This window comes from Girardinichthys multiradiatus, chromosome 8 (assembly GCF_021462225.1).
Source record: "Girardinichthys multiradiatus isolate DD_20200921_A chromosome 8, DD_fGirMul_XY1, whole genome shotgun sequence".
Classification (NCBI taxonomy): Eukaryota; Metazoa; Chordata; class Actinopteri; order Cyprinodontiformes; family Goodeidae; genus Girardinichthys; species Girardinichthys multiradiatus.
The window spans coordinates 9,850,969-9,872,105 of record NC_061801.1 but is presented as its reverse complement, the minus strand read 5'-3'; the positions used below and the strand labels follow the sequence as shown (position 1 = coordinate 9,872,105).

The window sequence follows — 21,137 nt, the reverse complement described above, 5'->3', positions numbered from 1 at the left end:
GTCATGCAGTAACCACCAAACTTTGATGTGTTTTATTTGGATTTTATGTGAAAGACTGACACAAAGCAGTTCAGAACTGTGAAGTGGATAGAAAAGTATCCATTTATAGATATGCATAGCTCAATACAGGGCAATCACACAACCCCAACACACAAACATGGTGGTGGGAGAATCATGGTGTGGGGATGCTTTGCTTCCGCAGGGACAGGGAAACTGGTCAGAGTTAATGGGACGATGAATGGAGCTAAATGCAGGAATATCCTGGAAAAAAACCTGCAAAAACACTGCAAAACACTTTGAACCTCACCAACAGGACAATGTCTCTAAACATCCAGCCAGGGCTATAACGAGATAGGTTAGATCAAAACATATTTATGTGTTACAATGGCTCAGTCAAAGCCCAGACCGGAAACCGATTGAGAATCTGCGGCAAAGCTTTAAAGTTGATGTTCAAACGCTCTCCCTATAATCTGACTGAGCTTGAGCTGTTTTACAAAGAATGAATGAATGAAAATATCAGTTTCTACATGTATAAACCTGATAGAGAAATGCTCCAAAGGACCCGCAGCTGTCATTGCAGCAAAAGGTTCGTCTGCAGTACTAACTCAGCAGTGACTAACTCGCATGTATTTTCCTTCCCCTCACAGTTATAAAAACTTTGTGTGTCTGGTACATAGAATCCCTTTCTAATACATTCAGGTTTGTGGTTGGAACATGCTGAAATGTGAGAAAGTTTAATCGTTTTGGAAGATACTGTAATAAGAACCAATGATTAAGTTATTTATTGTTAAGCTTGGTAGGTGATGTTTTTTTTTTTTTTTACTAGCACTTAAGACCAAAATGTTTTTTTAGATTCTGAAGGTTGTCTAAACCAGGGACGTGTTTACAGGCTCTGAAAAATAGCGTTACATGTTAATGCATTTAATACGTAAAAAAAAACTGTTCTTTCTCTCTTAACCCACCGATCACTGGTCAGAGTACCTTACTGTAAGTAAATCTGGCAGATTTTACTCACTGTCTGACTGACTTGTGAATCACTGATTTTTTTTATTTTAATTTTTTTAGATGAAACAGACAGGCTCCAAGGGGTTAAAACTGAATCTTATTGCTTTAGGTTCTACTCCACCATTTCTACTGTTTTCCTCAGTGAAAGATTTGTTCAAGGACTTATAAAAATAGAAAGTTTTGCTTTTGTCTTTATTATTGTTTCATCAGACACTAAAGGGAAAGAGCAAAAGTAGCCACGACCTTCTGAAAGATGATCCCAGACTGAGCTCTGTTCCAGCTGTTGATAAGTACGTGCACTAAACAATCAGTATTAAACCAGTTATTTTTGAGTTTAAGACTAATTTTATCCTACTTTTAAAAGGGGAAAGAAGAAAGCGAGACCTGGGAGTGCAGCTAGTGTAAGTCGGACATAATGTTGAACAGACAACGACAGACAAGTCGTTTATCTCTGATCATTATTTTCACCTGGGGACGTCGTATCTTTATCTATTTTTTTCAGTCAGGCAGTGAGGCAGAAGGTGCTGCTGATGATGACGAGGATGGCGATGAAGAATATGACTCTGATGAGAAAGAGAAGATGAGAGAGCTCATCAGTAAGAAGCTTAAGAAGGAGAAAGGTGCAGAGAAAGCCAACGAGCCCAACCAGGAGGAGTGGGGGAAGAAGAGCAGCCGCAGGTATCGCACTGTGTTTCACTCTCATTTTTATCTTCAATATTTTGAATCAGGTACCCTAATACAAGATCCATCTGCTCTTTGATTTAGTTCCTAAACGTTAAAGCAAGATGATGGTTAATTCACTTGTAATGTAAGGTGATGGCCTGATGGTGGTGCTGTTGGACTGTATGAAAACAATGGCTGAAGCCAAAGAATTACCACTAACCTTCAGTTTGGGTGACTGTAGATGAAAATAGATTGTCAATCCAGGTGAGAGGCATTCATTATTTTATTCAGAACAGACTGTTCTAATAATTCTCATCTTGATTTTCAAAAATATGTACATAGTTAAAAAATAGCCAATAACAAAAGAGTTGTATCCAATAAGACATCTAAAATGTCTTTTCTGAGACAATTGTAAACTAAATTCTGGGATTGTTTGATTAGTTTGATCTAAAAATGGCCTTAAACTATAAACAGCGCTACCTTGAAATTTCAACACCACATGAAAGTTGGGCGTGGCCCTCCTAAAACAACTTGTATTAAATTAGTCTTTTTGGGGCAGAAAATTACTGCAAAAAAGGCACTGTTGTTGTGTCGGTTGGTTACTCTCATGGGTTTGTGGCTGGTTTGCCAAAGCTTTCTTATTTATGTGGAAACAATGAACAAAGGGATGCATGTTTTATAGTTTAAAAATAGCTGCCGTGCAAAATATGTTTGTCTCTTCAATGTAACATAGTTGGTTTGATGTCAGAGAAGGCTTTATACAGGAAATATGGGATGAAACAAAATTATGTGTGCTGAAGAGTTTAACTCAAGATATAATTCTGCTTCATCCTTTTAGCAGGGTTACGTTACTGTAAGTGTTGGTCACTGTTGTTCTGAGAAATAGTGGCAACAGTTATGTTAATATTTAAAAATCAGTTGTCATAGAGAGTGGTGTATCATCGGCTGTGTATGTTGTAAGTGGTGCAAACCAGACATCCTGGTGGAATAACATTAGGTTAGACGTTGCACTGTAAAGTAGATGCTCAAACATCACTAAATATGAGACAAAAAGTGAACATTTCCTAAACAACCACAAACGTCGGTGAACTTTATTTGGATTTTATGTGATGATAGATTAGATAGATAGATAGATAGATAGATAGATAGATAGATAGATAGATAGATAGATAGATAGATAGATAGATAGATAGATAGATAGATAGATAGATAGATAGATAGATAGATAGATAGATAGATAGATAGATAGATAGATAGAACACAAGTAAGAAAATTATTGTTTTCAAGTGTTTTACTTACAAAGAACTATCTGGAAATTATGGCATGCATTTGTGTTCACCCCCTTTCTCTGATGCTCCTCAATATAGTCCATTGCCTTCAAACGTGACATAATGAGTAAACAGAATCTACTTGTGTCGAATTTGATCCCAGTATGAATCCAACTTTTCTGTGAAAGCTTTAGAGGTTTGATAACATTAGTGAAGACGATTTGGAGATGGCCCTCCATCCTTATTGCCCCAATCTCTTTGTGCAACACACTAGTACCGGAGGCAGTAAAACAGCCCCACGGCATGATGCTTCCACCACCATGCTTGACATTTGATACAGTGCTCTTAGGTTTCATTGTAACCCCTCTAAACATGCTTCTTGTCATTGTGAGCACAAAGGTTTTCTTCATAAGGCCTTTGGTTAGTCCATGTTGGCATCTGTAAAATTTTTGTTGATGTTGATGGTGGCCATTTTTGGTCCACTCCCTCCCAGCCTAAGGTCCTGTATCGTGTAAACAGTATTCCAGCATCTTATAGTTAATAGCAGACTTGAGCTTTGATGGTACCTGGGAGAGTCCCGATCATCCTAACCAGTTTGTGTCAGATGTTTGAAACATTCCACAATTGGGTCTTCCAACAGGACAGTAATCCTTTACACACATTAAAACAGGTTTAGGAACCGATAATACAGACTAACAATCAGCTTCTTTAATGGCACGAATCTTAACCCTAACGAAAATGTGTGAGCTATGCTTAGAAGCTACGTCTGAACCAGAAAATGTATGTGAACATCAATGAAGACTGGTCAAATATACAAGCAGAATTCTACTAGCAACTTGTTGATGGCTACAAAAAAACTACACACAAAATGATATTGCACATATTTGCCACTGATTTCCACCTTCTTTACTAAAACATTTCTTAATTACATGAAGCACAATGCAAACACTCTGTCAGCACCAACAAAGATTCTCTCCCCACGGCATGTCAGATGCTTGAAACTGACAGCCTGGCCCTTATTATTTTTAACTAATAATATTCTGACCGGGCTGCATGGTGGCGCAGTTGGTAGCACTGTTGCCTTGCAGCTAGAAGGTCCTGGGTTTGATTCCCGGCCTGGGGTCTTTCTGCATGGAGTTTGCATGTTCTCACCGTGCATGCGTGGGTTCTCACCGGGTACTCCGGCTTCCTCCCACAGTCCAAAGACATGCCTGTTAGGTTAATTGGTAACTCTAAATTTCCCTTAGGTGTATGAATGAGTGTGTGTATGGTTGTTTGTGTGTTGCCCTGCGATGGACTGGCGACCTGTCCAGGGTGTACCCTGCCTCTCGCCCATAGACTGCTGGAGATAGGCACCAGCTCCCCCGTGACCCACTATGGAATAAGCGGTAGAAAATGACTGACTGACTGAATATTCTGACCATGTAGGGGATCCCATAGAGCATTGACATTTCCAATGAACCTGTAAATATGGGGAAAAAATGAGACATGATATGATGTTGTGGCAAAATTAAGGGTTGCTTTGCCCCTACATGTCTTGTGGCAAATTCGAAGCGAAACTTCATAAGAATTTCTTTCAACAATGATTTTCTTCTTGCTACTCCATAGAGGCATGATTGGTGGCCACAGATATTTTTTCCCTCCTCATGTTTTTTTTTGCCGGTTTTTCAATAGTTTTGCATTTGACCAGGGTCAGTGTCATTATTGGTAGCATGAGGCGATACCTTGACCCTGCAGAGGCTGCACAGGCAATCGAGAGCTGGACAGGGCTTTCGGAGGTCCTTAACCCATTAGCAATACCGGTATATAGGGACAGGATGAGTTCTGCCAGAGCCCTATAAAGTGACCTCCAATGGACCACTAGCGTGAATGGCCAAACCACTGGAAACAGACTTCATGCCAGAATTGGCTGGTTCGGCACTGGTGCCATGTTCTGTTCAGAGATAAGAGCAGAATCACTTTGAGCTTATGTGACAGACATGAAAGGGTCTGGAGAAACCGTGGGGAATGTCATGCTGCCTGCAACATTGATGAGCATGATCGGTTTGGGTGTGAGTCAGTGTTGGTCTGGAGAGGCATATCCATAGAGGGATGCAAAGACCTGTGCAGGATAAATGATGGCACCTTGACTGCCATTAGGTCTCCGGATGAAATCTTTAGACCAGTGGCAATTGCTCTAAGACTGCAAGGGAAGCTCAGCTTCCCCTAAAATGTCAAAAAAATAAATGATCAAATATATACTGTTGTGTGTTCATGTCATTGACTAAATATGCGCTACAACGCGCTCAACTTTTGTTCAGAATCAGCTTCTTATCACTGGTAACGATGCGGCTTTCCTCTCACTCAAGTTCAATAGCAAAGCAAAAATGTCCCGCCCATTGGATGCTCAGCGTCTCTGGGGGTCTATGGGGCAGTGGGCTGGCCTCGGCCGGCCCGGACGCTCGGCTTCTGCATGATGATTGGATGATCTGTCCGAGGCTGAATCCCTTTTTTGATTGACAGCAAAATCAGCGAATCAGCGATCTTGAAATTGAGCTTCCCCTCCTTGAAAGACCAGCATCTACCACTGCTTTAGACCCATTGTGAGACCCTTCATTGGTGCAGTGGGTTCTCAGTTCTTCCTGGTGCGTGATAATGCCCGGCCACAGGTGGCAAGAGTATGCAGGCAGCTCCTGGAGGATAAAGGAATTTGTACTACTGACTGGTCTCTACTCCAATGTGTTTTCAAAGTGTTCCTTTAATTTGTTTTAACAGTGCAGTTGTTTTGTGAACAGAATCCCCCACCCAAGCTGTGGATCTCTGCAGCTCCTCCAGAGTTATCATGGGCCTCTTGGCTCCTTCCCTGATTAATGCTCTTCTTCCCCAGTCTGACAGTTTAGGTGAAAGGCATTTCTTGGTAGGTTTACACTGAATTCCACACCACTGATCCCAGCACACATACCCTATTCATAGTGGAAATTTATGAAACGCACTAATACTTGAAAGACACGACAGGATTTTGTTCCACACAGTCTCCTTCATTTTCTCAAAATTTTAACCACGTAACTCATATTTTTTAATACCCCAACATACATGGCAAGACAGGAAACTGTGTGACTGCATCTTTATGAAGAGACAACTTTTACAACAGATTTTATGAGATAAGTTGGTTTGAATGGGACTGGAATGTTGGGGTTTATAGTCTGAGAGATATCTCAACAGATCAACCTGACTCTTATGTTCAAAGTTTGCTTTCCTGAGCTCCATTTCCATCCACATTCACTCCCATTTTTACACGCCACTACCAAAAAACACACACACGCCTCAGTTGTAGCTCACTGGACCAACATCAGTCAACCTGATTTTGGAAAAAGGAATGTTGGCACACAACACAAATTACTTACTCTGCTGAAGCAAACAGTAAGTGTGTCTGAGCCAGCAGTGTGTATCTGAGTGTGAAAGGAAGGTGAGAGTGGAAGGTGATGGTCTGTGGGACGATATTAGTCTGAAAATGACCTAAGAAGAACGGATGGTGATCTGTCTTTCATCTCTCTTTGATGCTGCGGGTCGCTCCAGTTATTTCTCCTCCGTATCCTCTGAACAGGTAGCCCTCAACACGCATAATGAACATACCCTTCTCTCATTAGTGCTAATGGGATAAGGACCTGGCCCTCACTCAGTTATGTGTGTGTGTGTGTGTGTCCTGACTGACAGCCAGCCCAATGCAGGCAGACTCTAGTATATTAAACACAAGCGCAGATTGTTTTGCCACAAGAACTGTAACCCAACACAGTGGTTTGTCTTGGCAGGAAATCAAAGAGCAGGCTGGTAGGTACAGTGTTAGTCCAGGACAAAGGGGGCATTGTTGCACGGTGAGCTCCGCTCTCCCACCGCTGCTTCGCTGTGGGCTTTCAGCTACTCTGTGCACAAGGACAAACACTGACTGCTGTCCAGTCATCAGGATAGAAGAAAAGTACAAAAGTATTCCCATTGAGCTTTTCCATATTTTTGTTAAGTTGTAACCACAAACTTGAATTTATGTGACAGAGAATTTTATACAACAGAGATGGACCAACTCAAAGTTGTGCATATTTGGGAAGAGAAATTAACATTATACATGGTTTAAAAAATAAAAATGTGCAGTGTGGGATGCATTTGTATTCAGTCCCCCTTACTCTGCTACCCCTCAATGAAATCCAGTACAATCAATAGCCTTTGATAAGTCAACTAATAAGTAAATAGGGTCCACCTATTTTTAACGTCTATCTTAGTATAAATACAGCTATTGTACAAAGACCTCAGAGGTTTGTTAGAAAACGTTAACCTAGTCCGTGGTTTCTCAGGCTCTAATATCTACATGTTGCCCTACTGGAAGGTAAACATCCACCCCAGTCACAAGTCCTCTAACAGGACGCTGTGGCTTAGTGGGAACAGTCATTATCTTGCAATCCAAAAGTTGTTGGTTTGAGTCCAACATCCTCCTGTCACATGTCCATGTGCCCCTGGGCAAGGCATTTGACGCCAAGTTGCCTACCGATCTGTGTATCGGTGTATGAATGTGTGTGCGTTTGTAAGTGCAGCTGGGGGAATGTGGCTGCTGTTTAAAGTGCTTAATAACCATAACCATAACAGATTTTCTTCCATGATTATCTTGTATTTAACTTCATCCATCTTATCATTTTTACATCTTACCATCTTATTTGTCCTCGTTAAATAAAAGCATCCCCACAGCATGATTCTGCCATGACTATGTTTCACTTTGATAATGACATATTGTTTTGCATTTAGTTCAGAAATTTCAATTTTTAATCTAATCAGACCAGAACTCCTTCTCAATATGTTTGCTGTGTCCTCCACATGGCTTGCTGGGAAATGCAAATGGGATTTCTTTCTATGCATTTTCAGATGATGGATTCAACAGTGATTTGTGGGATGTTCTAAGCCTTTGACACAGTTTTATAACCTAACACTGCTTTAAACGTCTCCAGAACATTCTCCCTGACCTGACTGTTTTCTGGTCTTCATGATGCTGTGTGTTCACTAATGTTTCGTAAAAAACCTACAAGGCCTTCACAGAACAGCTGGACTTGTACGGAGTTCATTGGTTGCACTTGATTTTATTTAGGAGAATTTCACTAAAAATGGGGCTGAAAAAAAAAGCATTTGCCACATTTTTCAGATTGTTTTTGTAAAAATTATTGAAAACTATCCATCCTTTTTATTCTTCTTCACAATTTTACACTGTTTGTTTGATCCATCAGATAAATGCTTTTGTTAGAAGTTCTAAGCGCTCTGTGTCATAGAGCAGCTCTGATGCAATGCTGTTGCTTTTCTTTCATTCAGTCCTCTCTAACATAGGTGAAGAGCAGGTCCTTAGTGTCTGCTCTGTAATAAAGTAAAATTTAAAAACTTTCCTGAATCTTTCTCATCAAAGGCGAGGCTGCTGGGAAGACCATGACATAAGGATACCCTCTGAATGCCAAATGGTTTTCACATCAGGTCAAATCTATTTTTCTTTGCTTTGCTTTCCTTCCACCAGATGATATTCCACTGTAATATGCCATGATTGGACTGGTTCATATTGGACAGAAGGTTGCCAAATGATAGTTAATGTCACCTGGGCTGAAAATAACACATAAATAAAATTGAATAAGGGATGTGGTAGAATCTGTCTGCAGATGGGGTTTTAGGATTTTAGACTCGGGGTTTGACACTCCCTTTTGTGCTTCTATTGATCAAGTCTTAGTGTTGTGTTTGAAGACGGCCTCTTTAAGACACCACAGAATGAAGTCCCAAAAGTGATATATGTGGTAGTCGCCACTTTTGTTAAACCCAACGGGGCATGACTGGGGAAGCAAAACGCTTCCATATGGCTCTGGGACACAGTGAGAGGTGATCCTGCCAGCAGGGCCCTGCTCTGTCTGCTGCTTCTGGTAATCACTTTTCAGTCTCTGCAGCCTGAGGACACTGATAGGCCTGCAAAGCCTGATGTTCATAATATATACCTATATTTTGGAGATTTGAATGAGGCAGGTGGGAATGCTATCCATACGATTCAGGGTGACGTCCTGTTTTGAACATCTATATGAAGTCCTGTTCTTGAAGAACTTCTTTTATGGAAGTGTTACCTCTTTGGGTGATCATCTGCTTGTGTCCCATTGAATTAAAGCGTTTTCTTTAGGGTCCTGGTTTGGGTTAGTGTTTTTTTAGGCAGCTTAAGATTTTGTAAGAAATTATTTTTGGGATGAAAAAAGCTGTTAACACTTCCAGGTAGGAATGCACAGATATGAAAATTTGGGGCGATATTGTTTAGGGGTGCACCCATCGATTGGCCACGATTCCCCTAATTTTGGGTGATTGTTGATCGGTTGATACTTACACGTGAAACCGATCTTATCCACCGATCTTATACATACCTCTGCAAATGTCTAAAAATCACTGTCCCTTTTTACGCTGCCATGAGAGAGGGCTGACTGGCAGACCTCCCACTAGGTCACGTCTGCACGTATGCGGTTCACAACTGTGGCACAACGAGGCTTGGAACATTGAAAGTGTGTTGTGACCAATTTTTACAGATATTATATAGATTATATACACTGCCTGGCCAAAAACAAAGTTGTCACCAAAAAAAAAAATCACACGCTCTAACATTTTGTTGGACCGCCTTTAGCTTTGATTATGGCACGAGTTCGCTTTGGCATTGTTTTGATAAGCTTCTGCAATGTCACGAGATTTATTTCCACCCAGTGTTTTTCCACCAAGATCTTCCATTGATGATGGTAGAGTCTGACCTCTGCGCAAAGCCTTCTGCAGCACATCCCAAAGATTCTCAATGGGGTTAAGGTCTGGACTCTGTGGTGGCCAATCCATGTGTGAGAATTATGTCTCATGCTCCCTGAACCACTCTTTCACAATTCGAGCCTGATGAATCCTGCCATTGTCATCTTGGTATATGCCCGTGCCATCAGGGAAGAAAAAATCCAATGATGGAATAACCTGGTCATTCAGTATGTTCAGGTAGTCAGCTGACCTCATTCTTTGAACACGTACTGTCGCTGAATCCAGACCTGACCACCTGCAGCAACCCCAGATCATAGCACTGCCCCCACAGGCTTGAACAGTAGGCACTAGGCATGATGGGTGCATCGCTTCACATGCCTCTCTTTTTACCCTGATGCGCCCATCATTCTGGAACAGGGTAAATCTGGACTCATCAGACCATATGACCTTCTTCCATTGCTCCAGAGTCTAATCTTTATGCTCCCTGCAAATTGAAGCATTTTTCTCCAGTTAGCCTCATTGATTAGTGGTTTTCTTAAGGCTACACAGCTGTTCAGTCCCAATCCCTTGAGTTTCCTTCACATTGTGCATGTGGAAATGCTCTTACTTTCACTATTAAACATAGCCCGGAGTTCTACTGTTGTTTTTTTTCGATTTGATTTCACCAAATTTCTAAGGGATCATTCAGAATTTTTTTCTGGCCACATTTCTTCCTCAATGACGATGGGTCCCCACTATCCTTCCAGTTTTAATGATGCGTTGGACAGTTCTTAACCCAGTTTTGGTAGTTTCTGCAATCTCCTTAGATGTTTTCTCTGCTTGATGCCAATGATTTGACCCTTATGAAACAGACTGACATCTTTTCCATGACCACAGGATGTCTTTCGACATGGTTGTTTAATAAATGAGAAACAACTCATTGCACCAGTTGGGGTTAAATAACTTGTTGGCAGCTGAAACATAATCGCCCATGCAGTAATTATTCAATGGGAGGCTCATACATATTTGCTTAGTTTTTTGGCCAGGCAGTGTTTCCCTACCCTTTTGAAACCATTAAAAAACCACCATATCACTGCGTTGCTTCTCTGTTTCAGATGTATACCCCACAATCCTGCGCTGCATCCCCATCACTGTAACATGTCCAGACAAATACCACATAGCCAACCCTCTCCTCTTTCCGAAACACATACACAAACAGCAACAAAATGGAAATACACATTGCTTGTCAATATCAGCCCAGTTTTACTTATCGGACAGATACCAATTTGTTAGAAATTGACTAAAATCGCCTGACACCGATGTTAATGCATATATATTGTAAATCCCTTCTTCCAGGGTTAATGTTCTGATTTAAAACCCTTCAATTCAAAAAAAGATGACTAATTTAGAACTGTTTTGAGGGGTAGACCAACAGACTGCCTCCCTTTTGACATGGGAAGAAATTTGTAAATAATACAAAATGTGTAAAATAAAGTTTTTACAAGAGCAGAAAATCACTTTGTATAGACCATTCACACATTTGACAACATGTCCCGTGTTGTATGGACTGTGCTACTTAACCCCAAACGCACCATCGTCCACACGTACATCTTGTGCAACACATTTGCACTGCGCCATCTACAGGTATTAACGTGCTTAAGAAGACTACATCAGTTTTGAATTCTGAATCATTTCTGACCTGGGACAAACGGGGTGGATCCACTGACCTCATGTTATTAGCCTGTGCGAAGCTCAAAAGGATAAAACATAGCAATGTTGGTATAATACTTTTTTCCTGGTACCTGCAGAAGTCTGTTCCAGGTAAATTGCTAATTTTGCAAGGTATGAAGCGACCAAAACCGCAAATGAAGAAAATGGCAAATGAGCAAAATGATCAGCACCTGCCAAGCTCTGATTTGTTCTAGAAGTCTGAATGAGAACCCAAAACACATCTGGTTTCTTTTATGGCTTATATTTTTTTTTGCTTTCTCTGACTACATTTAAAAACCATCATTGATACAAAACAGCTGAGTCTTATTCCTGCAGTGACCACTTACACATAATAATGTAATTACTGAAACCTGGTAGCACTAATTTATGATTTATGTATGGTATGGTATGGTATGGCTTATAATTGTCAGGTTTATCTCTGCTTTGAAACAGTTAAGGTCTATTCCATATTTCTGTTTTAAAGATGAGCAAAGTTAACATGGTTTGGATTAAAACAGGAGTTCATTCTTTAACAAATCTCGCTTCTCAGCCAACAGCTCTAATTAAACAGATGTTTCTGAACTGCCATCAAAATGCAGACTTTACTGAACCTTACAATTAAGACTTGTGCTATACAGTACATATCTTCTTCCCCTTGGTAATCAATTTGGTGCATTCCTCCCATCTTGTGGTAGCAGCAATACATTACAACCAGTTGCTGTTAAGCAAAAAAAAAAACCTTACCAAATTACTTGAACTCTTTAAATTGGTATACTGTTATGACTATTGAAATTCACAAGTCATAGCCCATCCACAGTTGTGCTGTGACCTGGATTAAAATTAAGATTTTTTGCTTAGTAATTTGTTAATTTGTAGTGTTCCTTAAGTACTTGGCTTTGATTTTTGCTGGCCTTGTATTGTAATAGTTAGTATTTATATGTTTAATTTTTAATGGGGGCACTCATAGAGCCCCCAAGTTTTAGTTTTACATTTTCAATCATTCAGTTTTTGTTTTTTTAATAAACCTTAGTTCCTGCGCATTGGCCCACAGCATGTTAAGAAAGCTGACGTTTAGTCTTGAGGAAAAGGTGATTCAAAGGGGACATCAGGCCCTAATTATGCTGACCAAGGGGCCATAGCCCAGACAACATGTCACAGAGTATTAATTGGCTGCACCTGTCTCATGTCATTGGTCATAATCCAGTGAGGTCGCAGAGATCAAGAAAGCGTTCTGCACCATGCTTGTGCAGAAAACTAGTTGAGATAATCCAGTTCTTGGCAGCGGGATTGTGTATGTTTTGGAACAGCCAGGTTTACACATCTCCAAGTCCTCAAATGGGACACTTTCTCAACAGTTCCGGGCAGCAAAACAGAACAATCATGTGAAGGTTGCATTAAAAAAATTAATGTTCAAAAACAGGGAATAGATACAGAAATCATATAAATATAGAAATCCTTAATCTGATAAAATTCTCCTGAGAAAGCATTGATCACTGCATATATTAATGTGTTACTCTTGATTGCTCTTCAAAGTCATCCAGAACTCGATCTTGGGATTGAATTCCTCGTCTCCAGCTCAGTTCTCCACTTCTCTTTGCCTTCCACCAGGCCATGGAAGGCCCCCTGAGGGACCTTCAGCCAGACATTTGTTTTTCTACCACATCCATCAGCATCACTTTTTCAGTCCGTACACTGGCTTTAATTCAGTGCTGCTATGCTTGCTGTGTGGTTCCTCTAAACAAGACCTGGAGGGTACATTTTTATTTTCAAGCATATATTTGACTCATCCCAGTAGTGTGGTTGCCATGTTTAAAACGTTCATGATTTTTGTCAGTATTTACATTTCTTAATGACAGTTGAAGGCTAGAAAGAAACGCAAAGAATTCATCAAAAGGCAACTATGTCTGTTTTTGCGTTTTGGAAAAGCTACTGAATTTTTTATGAACCATACAGTCATCACTGTACTATTTTTAAGGTTGTCAAATTCCTGTGTCAGCTGTAGACTCCTAGCAGACACTGCACGGTCCGGGATCATGAGGGATTTCTTGGTCTGCTGCCAGTCACCTTATATGCTTTCTTTATGAAAAGTTAATCATCCGCAGCTTTCTGGTTTTCACATTTTTTACATTTTCTGAAGGACTGACAGTAGCTGGCAGCCCCAAACTAGAATCTGGCTACCGACACTAGTTGGGAGTCACAAAACGGACTCAGAATAGCTCTAGCTTTGCCAATTTGGGTCTATTTATCTGGAAGTAAATGACAAAACATGAGTAAGGAATGTGTGGACAACAGAGGGACGGGTGGACAGATGGAGAGTCTTTTCAGCAATTGCTGAAACTGATACAAGCTCAAGGTTCTTTGCTCATTATGGATACTCCGTTCCCTTTTATAAATGATGTGTAAGTTCCAACAAAGATGTTATTCTTAACTGAATTCTGAATGGAAAAAGAGTTTTAACCAAGTTTTCCTAACGTTTTAGAACTGCTAGCATGTTTCAGGTAAGGTGGTTTTAAATCAAAATCATCACACCAGTCTCAAGTTTGAATGTTAGAACCAACTGATCAGAAATAACAATATGACAGAGCGAGTCAAGTGAGTAACACTGATTGTCTCTTCATCATGGCACCTATTAGTTGTTGGGATTTATTAGGCAGCATGTGAACTTTGGTCCTCAACGTTGATGTGTTACAAGTAGGAAAAACAAGCAAGCATGAGGCTTAGAGTAAGTTTAAAAGGTGCCATACTGTGATGGCGATGCGACTGGGTCAGAGCAACTCAAAACATGCAGCTCCTGTGATGTTTTTCTGGTCTGGAATGTTCAGTATCTGTTAGCAGTGCTCTAAGGAACAATGGTGAACCAGTGACAAGGGCATGGGGGACGAGGTTAAATAGTGATCGTGGAAACCAATGGCTGACATGTGGGATGCGAAGAAGGTAATGCTGTTTCTCAGACAATGTCAGAACTCAGTGCTTCACAGTTTATTGGGTTCATAGATGCAGAACAGTCGGGGTGCCCTTGTTGACCCATGTCCACCTCTAAAATCATGTGCCATCCAACAAAATAAAACCGGTTCAGGAAATATTTTGGTTCAGGAATTTTATAGCCGTTTGTTTGCGAGGTTATATGAGGCCGACAGATCATATCATGGAATTGGTGTGAGGCATTTGGAGCGAACAGTGGCCTGGTATTTGCTGTCAAAGCACTCACACACTTCGTGAAAATTCCTGTTATGCATTTTGGGCCACATCAAGAAAATGAAGTTTTATTATGTTCCTGGCATTATGGTATATCCCACTGTATTTTGCATTGCTTATTTAGAGATAGGCATGCATCTAGGTGATCTTGTAGTATGTACAGCAGTAAATCTGAGTTCTGCATTGCCAGAGATGACTGTTTTCTGTATGTATGGTGGCGCTGGGGAAAGAAGACTAGTCCTGCAGAAACCACACGAACCTGTTGTCATTATGGTGCTGGGGAGCCATTGCATATGACTTTAGATCACCTCAGATAGTGGTTCAGTGGACCACAATGAAACAGAGGTACATGGTGATCATAACTCTTTGATTACAAGGATCTATTTATTTATTATTGATATTCAAACAAAGTTAAGTTTGAATATTTGATGCAACCATCATGTTTCACACGATGATGAAAATTTTTTATTCTTGTTGTTTGCCTCTTGTGAGTAGGGTTGTCTTGATACTAAAATTTTAAACCATCAATATTAAGAAAAATGCTTAATACTCAATAACATTTTTAATACCGTAGAAATATTAAAGGGTTCTATCTAATAATGATATGTGGCAGTATTTTCATTATGTTAATTATGGGAAAACCATTAAATAGTAGGTAATTTAGCAGCCATTTAAAAAAAGAAATTACTGGATCATCACTGGATGTTTTAGATGTTTCATTGCTGTGCTTTACCAATGTTAAACAATAACAGACTGGAAAAAAGTTGCTTGGTCTGGTTAATCTGAATCCAGCTACACCATTCAGAAGGTAGGATCAGAATTTGGAGTAAACAACATGAAAGCAAGGATCCGTCTTGTGTGGGATATTTTCTGTGCACACTGTGTGTGCCTCAGTACCAACTGAGCATCATTTAAACACCACAGCCTACCCGAGTATTGTTGCGGACTATATCCATCCCTTTCTGACCACAGTGTACCATCTGCTAAAGGCTTTTTCCAGCAGAATAATGTATGTCCCAAAGCTCAAACTGGTTTTTTGAACATGACAACAAGGTGGAAAGGATGGTTTGCATCATAGATGTGCAGCAGACATCTGCAGAAACCACGTGAGGCTATCATGTCAATATGGATCAAAATGTCTGACCAATGTTTGAAATACCTTGAGTCTATACAACATAGAAATAAGGCAGTTCTGAAGGAAAAGGGGGTCCATCGTAGTACTAGCGAGATGTACCATTGAGCGTAAATTATCTGTTAAACAGATGTATTTTGTGGGACCATGGGTTGTGTTTTCCCATCTGTGTGGCTTTACTCTCCCGGACCTAATGCCTCACAAGGGTTTATTTTCATCACCTATAAACAGAACTTTGGATGTGACTACCTGATTTGGCCAGAACATTTCTCTCTTTAGGAACTTAGATAACTTGCAACCTTTTTTGTGACTGATTCCTCATGTATTTCTCAGAGAAACTCTGTAAGCTAAAAGAAAAAGAGACATGACATCAAGTCACACTCGGCTGTTGATATTTCCCAAGGACCGTCCAGTTAAAACATCACTTGGTGTGATGCCTGGCTGCTTTGCCTCTGACGATGTCTGAATATAACAAGGGTAATATGTGCTACAAACGGACAAAGCTGCAGATAAAAGTAAACAAAAGAATAGAAATGAATGTCAGTCCAGAGAGGCCGATGTAAGTAACAAAAGCTTCTATTGTTTGCTCTGGAGATGTCTCACGTTTCTGGGCCCTTGGCCCAGAATCTGCAGCTTGCCTGTGCTTTTGGGCAAATCAATGGGATCAAAACAGAGTTGTCAGGCAGTACAAAAATATTATTTCCTGACATAACATTTTTGCTCTGCAACTAAAGTAGTATGGTTCTTTATCTTTTGAAGGGGAACAATAACTGGCATTGATAGCCTTGTTTGAGTAGGGTCTTCAGCCAAGAGGGACAGTACCTAGCATAAAGGATGTGCCTCTGCCTGCCTCGGCCTGCCTGTTAAAGGTTTTATAGGTGAGGGAGGCCACAAGCATTCAGTGTAAATCTTAATGTAGTGCCAATTTGAGCAAAGGACGTATAAAATTTGTTCACTACCTCTGCCATTAATGTCATAGTTAAATTTTTGTACTGCAAAATGTTTTTGTGGTTTAATGCACACAGCCAGAGTTGTACTGAGCCTGGACAGGTCGCCAGTCCACCACAGGGTAACATAGAGACAACCGACCACACACGCATATACTCACACCTAAGGACACTTTAGAGACAAATTAACAGTCATGTTTTTGGGCTGTGAGAGGAAGCTGGAGTACCCGGACAGAACCCACGCTTGCATGGGAAGAACATGCAAACTTAATGCAGAAAGAGCTCAGGCCTGGGTTTGAACCTGGGACCTTCTTGTTGCAGTGCAACAATGTTAACAAGTGTGCCACCCTGCAGCCTGTTAGTAAAGTCTTGCTGATAGAAACAAACTTAAGTCTTCCTTCAATTTCTGTGGGTTCATTTTCCCATCAAGAGCCATTAAAATGTACACAAAAAGCTTCTTGGAAATTCAACAGCTACTATGTTTCTATGCTTTTTTTATATAGTGGTCCTGACTTGCTTCGTTATTACAGATTGCAGTTGCATAATTTGAAATTTGTCACCACAAGTGCATAGTTTTGACTTTACTTTTTTCATATTGTGGTGGTTTTTTGTTTTTTTTCTTAAACCCTGAGGAATCTCCTGTTGGTAACACTCCTATTGGTGAGTTTAGGACATCGTCCTTCACTGTGATCTAAAATGCATTTACATAGGCATAGCTTAGCAAATGTGGATAATACATTTGAGACCACCTAATGGGGCCTAAAAGATATAAGATGTGTGTTTCACCAAATCAGAGAATATTCATGCCTATATTAAAAGTGCTTCCTACCCACAGTCTGATCACTCTAAACTGGTGTTAATACTGGGGGATGTTGGTCTTGACTTTACATTGGATTCTAGTTGTGCCTAAATCGGGACATTACGATATCCTCTGCTGCTTATTTGTCTTAAAGTGGGGCAGATAATCATTAACCTACATTTGTTGTTGAGTTTGTTGGTTTTCATGCATTATTAAATATTAAATGTAATTTGTATTTGATCTTGATTCAAGATTTTGATGCTTAGAATTTAGCCCAGCTGATGTCAGGTTGAGTGGTGAATCTCCTATCAGAAGATTACCGATCCAATCCCTGGTACACACAATTTGTTTAGACTTGATGATCTTGACCTTCAGCTTTATGGAGTTCATCCTAGACTTTAGACCTGCATACCTTGATTTCAGTCTCAAAGTTTTTTTTTTTTACTTTTAACTTGATGTTCCTGATGTTAGACTCAATGATCTTGACTTTGAACTCAATCATTTTAATTTTTGAATCAAATATCTTGACTTTAGACCAAAATGATCTTGACTTGAGACCCATCAGTTATCTTTACTTTAGAACCAGTCATATTGACTTTAGACCCACTCATCTTAATTTTAAACCCACTGGTTTTGACTTTAGACTCAACCGTCTTGAATTTAAACTGAGCCTGACCTAAAGCAGGGTAATTTTGACTTTACTTGACTTTTGACACAGGGGTCTTGACTTTTGAGTTGATGGTTTTGACCCTAAATTTAATCATTTTGACTTTGTCTTGTTGGAAACTGGCTCTTTCCACTCTTTGTTGGTCTCGGTTTACAGAATGAATAAATTCTTTATTTCAAACATTCCACCAAAATGACTAAGTTGTCAAAATTAACACATGCAGACATATTTCTCAGTGCAGATACAAACACCACGTGTTTGCACATTTTATATATGAATGCAGCAGAAACACAAATCAACAAATTTTGTAAACAGGAACTACTCATTGTATACAAATCTAAGAATATATATTTCCACAAATACACCACTTCATTTAATGAATAAAAAGGAGAATAAGGAAGTCAAACTTATTTAACCAAACCTTAGCTCCATCCTATAGTCATTAACATGAATAGACTTCCTGTTTCCTGTTATTTCTTATATATACACTACCGGTCAAAAGTTTTAGGACGCCTTTCTCATTTAATGGTTTTCTTTATGGTCATGACTATTTACACTGTATGTACTGTATGATGGCATCAGAACACATGTGGAATTATGTAGCCAACCAAAAATTGTAAAATAACTTTAAATATGTTATATTTTAGATTCCTTAAAGTAGCCGCCCTTTACTGTAATGACTGAAATATTAACCTTTGGTCGTCTCTCAATGAACCTCTGGGAAGTTCTTTCAAGACTCTTTGGAAATTGCACACACATTAGTAGTTTTGAATTTGTATATGAATACAAATTATTCCAAAACATTTTATAGAATTTAAACATATAGAGATATTGCTGCATTTTCTCCCAGGTCCATCTGTACTGAAATATTAAACTCCATCCTATATAAATATAAACCTCAGTGATTGATGACAGCTTTTGGAAATGCCTCCTAACATCTGTGCTGCGCCTAACAATTTTACTTGATGTAACAGCTCACATCACCTAACATAATTTTTTCTTATTTACAATTTGAGGCAGTGAAGTTAAATGCTGGTTTTAACTGTTATTCTCTATGATCCTTCTGCAATCGTATCCTCCCTCTTCAATATAGGACTAGAACTGGTTAAAAACGTTACTTTCTGCATGTTATCTTTGTCTTCTAAAAGTTGTTCTTTGCTCTCAGCGATGAACTAAAGAAGGAGGTCCGGCAGCTGAAGAAGGAACTACAAGCCATAAAGCAAAGAAGAGAAGAGCGTTCAAACCCCCCTGCAGAAGAAGTCAAGGAGGGTATGTGTATAGCTTTTATTTGTCTGGATGTACATATAAATGTTTACCAGTGCAAGCCATTAAATTTGAATTTATTGGTGTTCCAGGACAAACTGTACATGTGTCTTATAATAACTCAGGTGCATTTTTAATGGTTTAAAAACTACTGTCATGACTCCAGGTTTTATTGTGAACACACGCTCTAAGAGGGTGGTCCACGCTGCATTCTCTGCTAATGTACACCAAGTCAGACAACCCTCTGATTTAGTCAATTAGCTGCAGAGGTTTATTCCCTCCCCATGGGGCTGCATTTTTGTGTTAACTTGCTGAAAATTGCATGGTTAGAAATTGTTGAGTGGCCGCCATAGTTGCACATCAAAACCATAGTGTGTTTATTAGTTTGCAGCTTTGGCCAATGCAATTCTGTAAAAATCTGACCCCAAATCCTCAGGGTCCTCACCACACTGCAGTCTGTCATGCTGGTGTCAATCTTTGCGTGTTTTTTTTTTTTTTTATGCACATTTTTAACATTACAAAAACCACTTAAGCACAGAGGTTACCCTCATGTTCTGTGTGTGGGTGAAGACAGAGTGTGTGTGTGTTTGCGCTGTTGTGCAACAACACAAAATGGCTCGCAGGGGGTTCTTCTGGGAGCAGCCTAACTAGGATTACCATTAGCCAAAATTTATAGGAGACCATGATGGGGGTTTCGTTGCTCAAACATTGTTTTTCCTTCCACAAACACTGGTTTTATGTTTTTGAGTACAGAAACTGAGACAAATCTTGACTTATGTAATTTATCAAATATATTTGGTAAAAGAAAGCAAACACACCAACTTTGTCTGAGTTTACTTTGATGTTTTTCTTGAAATTTATTTAACCAGCCTTAACTTGCATCCAGTAAGATATTTTTTCTGATGTATACTCACATGTAAGACATTAGCAGCCTGTCATTTTTATATTTTAAAAGGTATGTAAACCCTGCAAAAGGCCTATGTTATATGCTTCTTTACCAGCTTAGTCAGATGCAGGAGTTGATTTTCAGAGGCTGCCACGGTTAATTCCATTAAATGGAATCCGTAGATGTCATGGGCCAATGACCACTGTAGGGGAGACGGGTGTCTGCCCAAATGCCGTAAATCTCCATACTCTGCTCAGCCACAGACAAACACTGCAGTGAAGATTTGTTTCATGTCGTCCCACTGGGGGAACTGCAAAGCTGAAAAAGCTGCACTCATCACGGGGCCTCGTATTGACACCACCATCACTCAAATCCTGAATCTTTCTCTGAGTTCAGCTGACGTCTCGGTGAAGATCCGCCTGTGGTCAATGTAAGCCCTAATGTGCAAGCGCCTTCAAACTTTAGGAAATTTTCATAATTGTTATTTCTTAATAGCTAAACATATAGACATCTGTTGTGTGTGGCCTCTAGGTCCAAACCTGGAATTATATATATATATATATATATATATATATATATATATATATATATACATATACACAGGGGTTGGACGATGAAACTGAAACACCTGGTTTTAGACCACAATAATTTATTAGTACGGTGTAGGGCCTCTTTTGCGGCCATTCTAAGCCATTCTTCTTGCAGGATATTGGCCAGGTCACTAAGTGATACTGGTGGAGGAAAATGTTTCCTGACTCGCTCCTCCAAAACACCCCAAAGTGGCTCAATAATATTTAGATCTGGTGACTGTGCAGGCCATGGGAGATGTTCAACTTCACTTTCATGTTCATCAAACCAATCTTT

At 39.8% G+C, this 21,137-nt stretch overlaps 1 protein-coding gene across 1 annotated transcript in view; it reads left to right on the top strand.

Annotated features, from left to right (window-relative positions):
• cwc27 (CWC27 spliceosome associated cyclophilin) overlaps positions 1-21,137 on the top strand; it is a 62,573-nt gene that overhangs the window by 5,460 nt on the left and 35,976 nt on the right. Inside the window, exons 8-11 of the mRNA XM_047372184.1 lie at positions 1,216-1,295; positions 1,370-1,406; positions 1,508-1,683; positions 19,290-19,393. Of these exons, the coding sequence (XP_047228140.1) occupies positions 1,216-1,295; positions 1,370-1,406; positions 1,508-1,683; positions 19,290-19,393 (397 nt within the window). The remainder of the gene's footprint in view (positions 1-1,215; positions 1,296-1,369; positions 1,407-1,507; positions 1,684-19,289; positions 19,394-21,137) is intronic.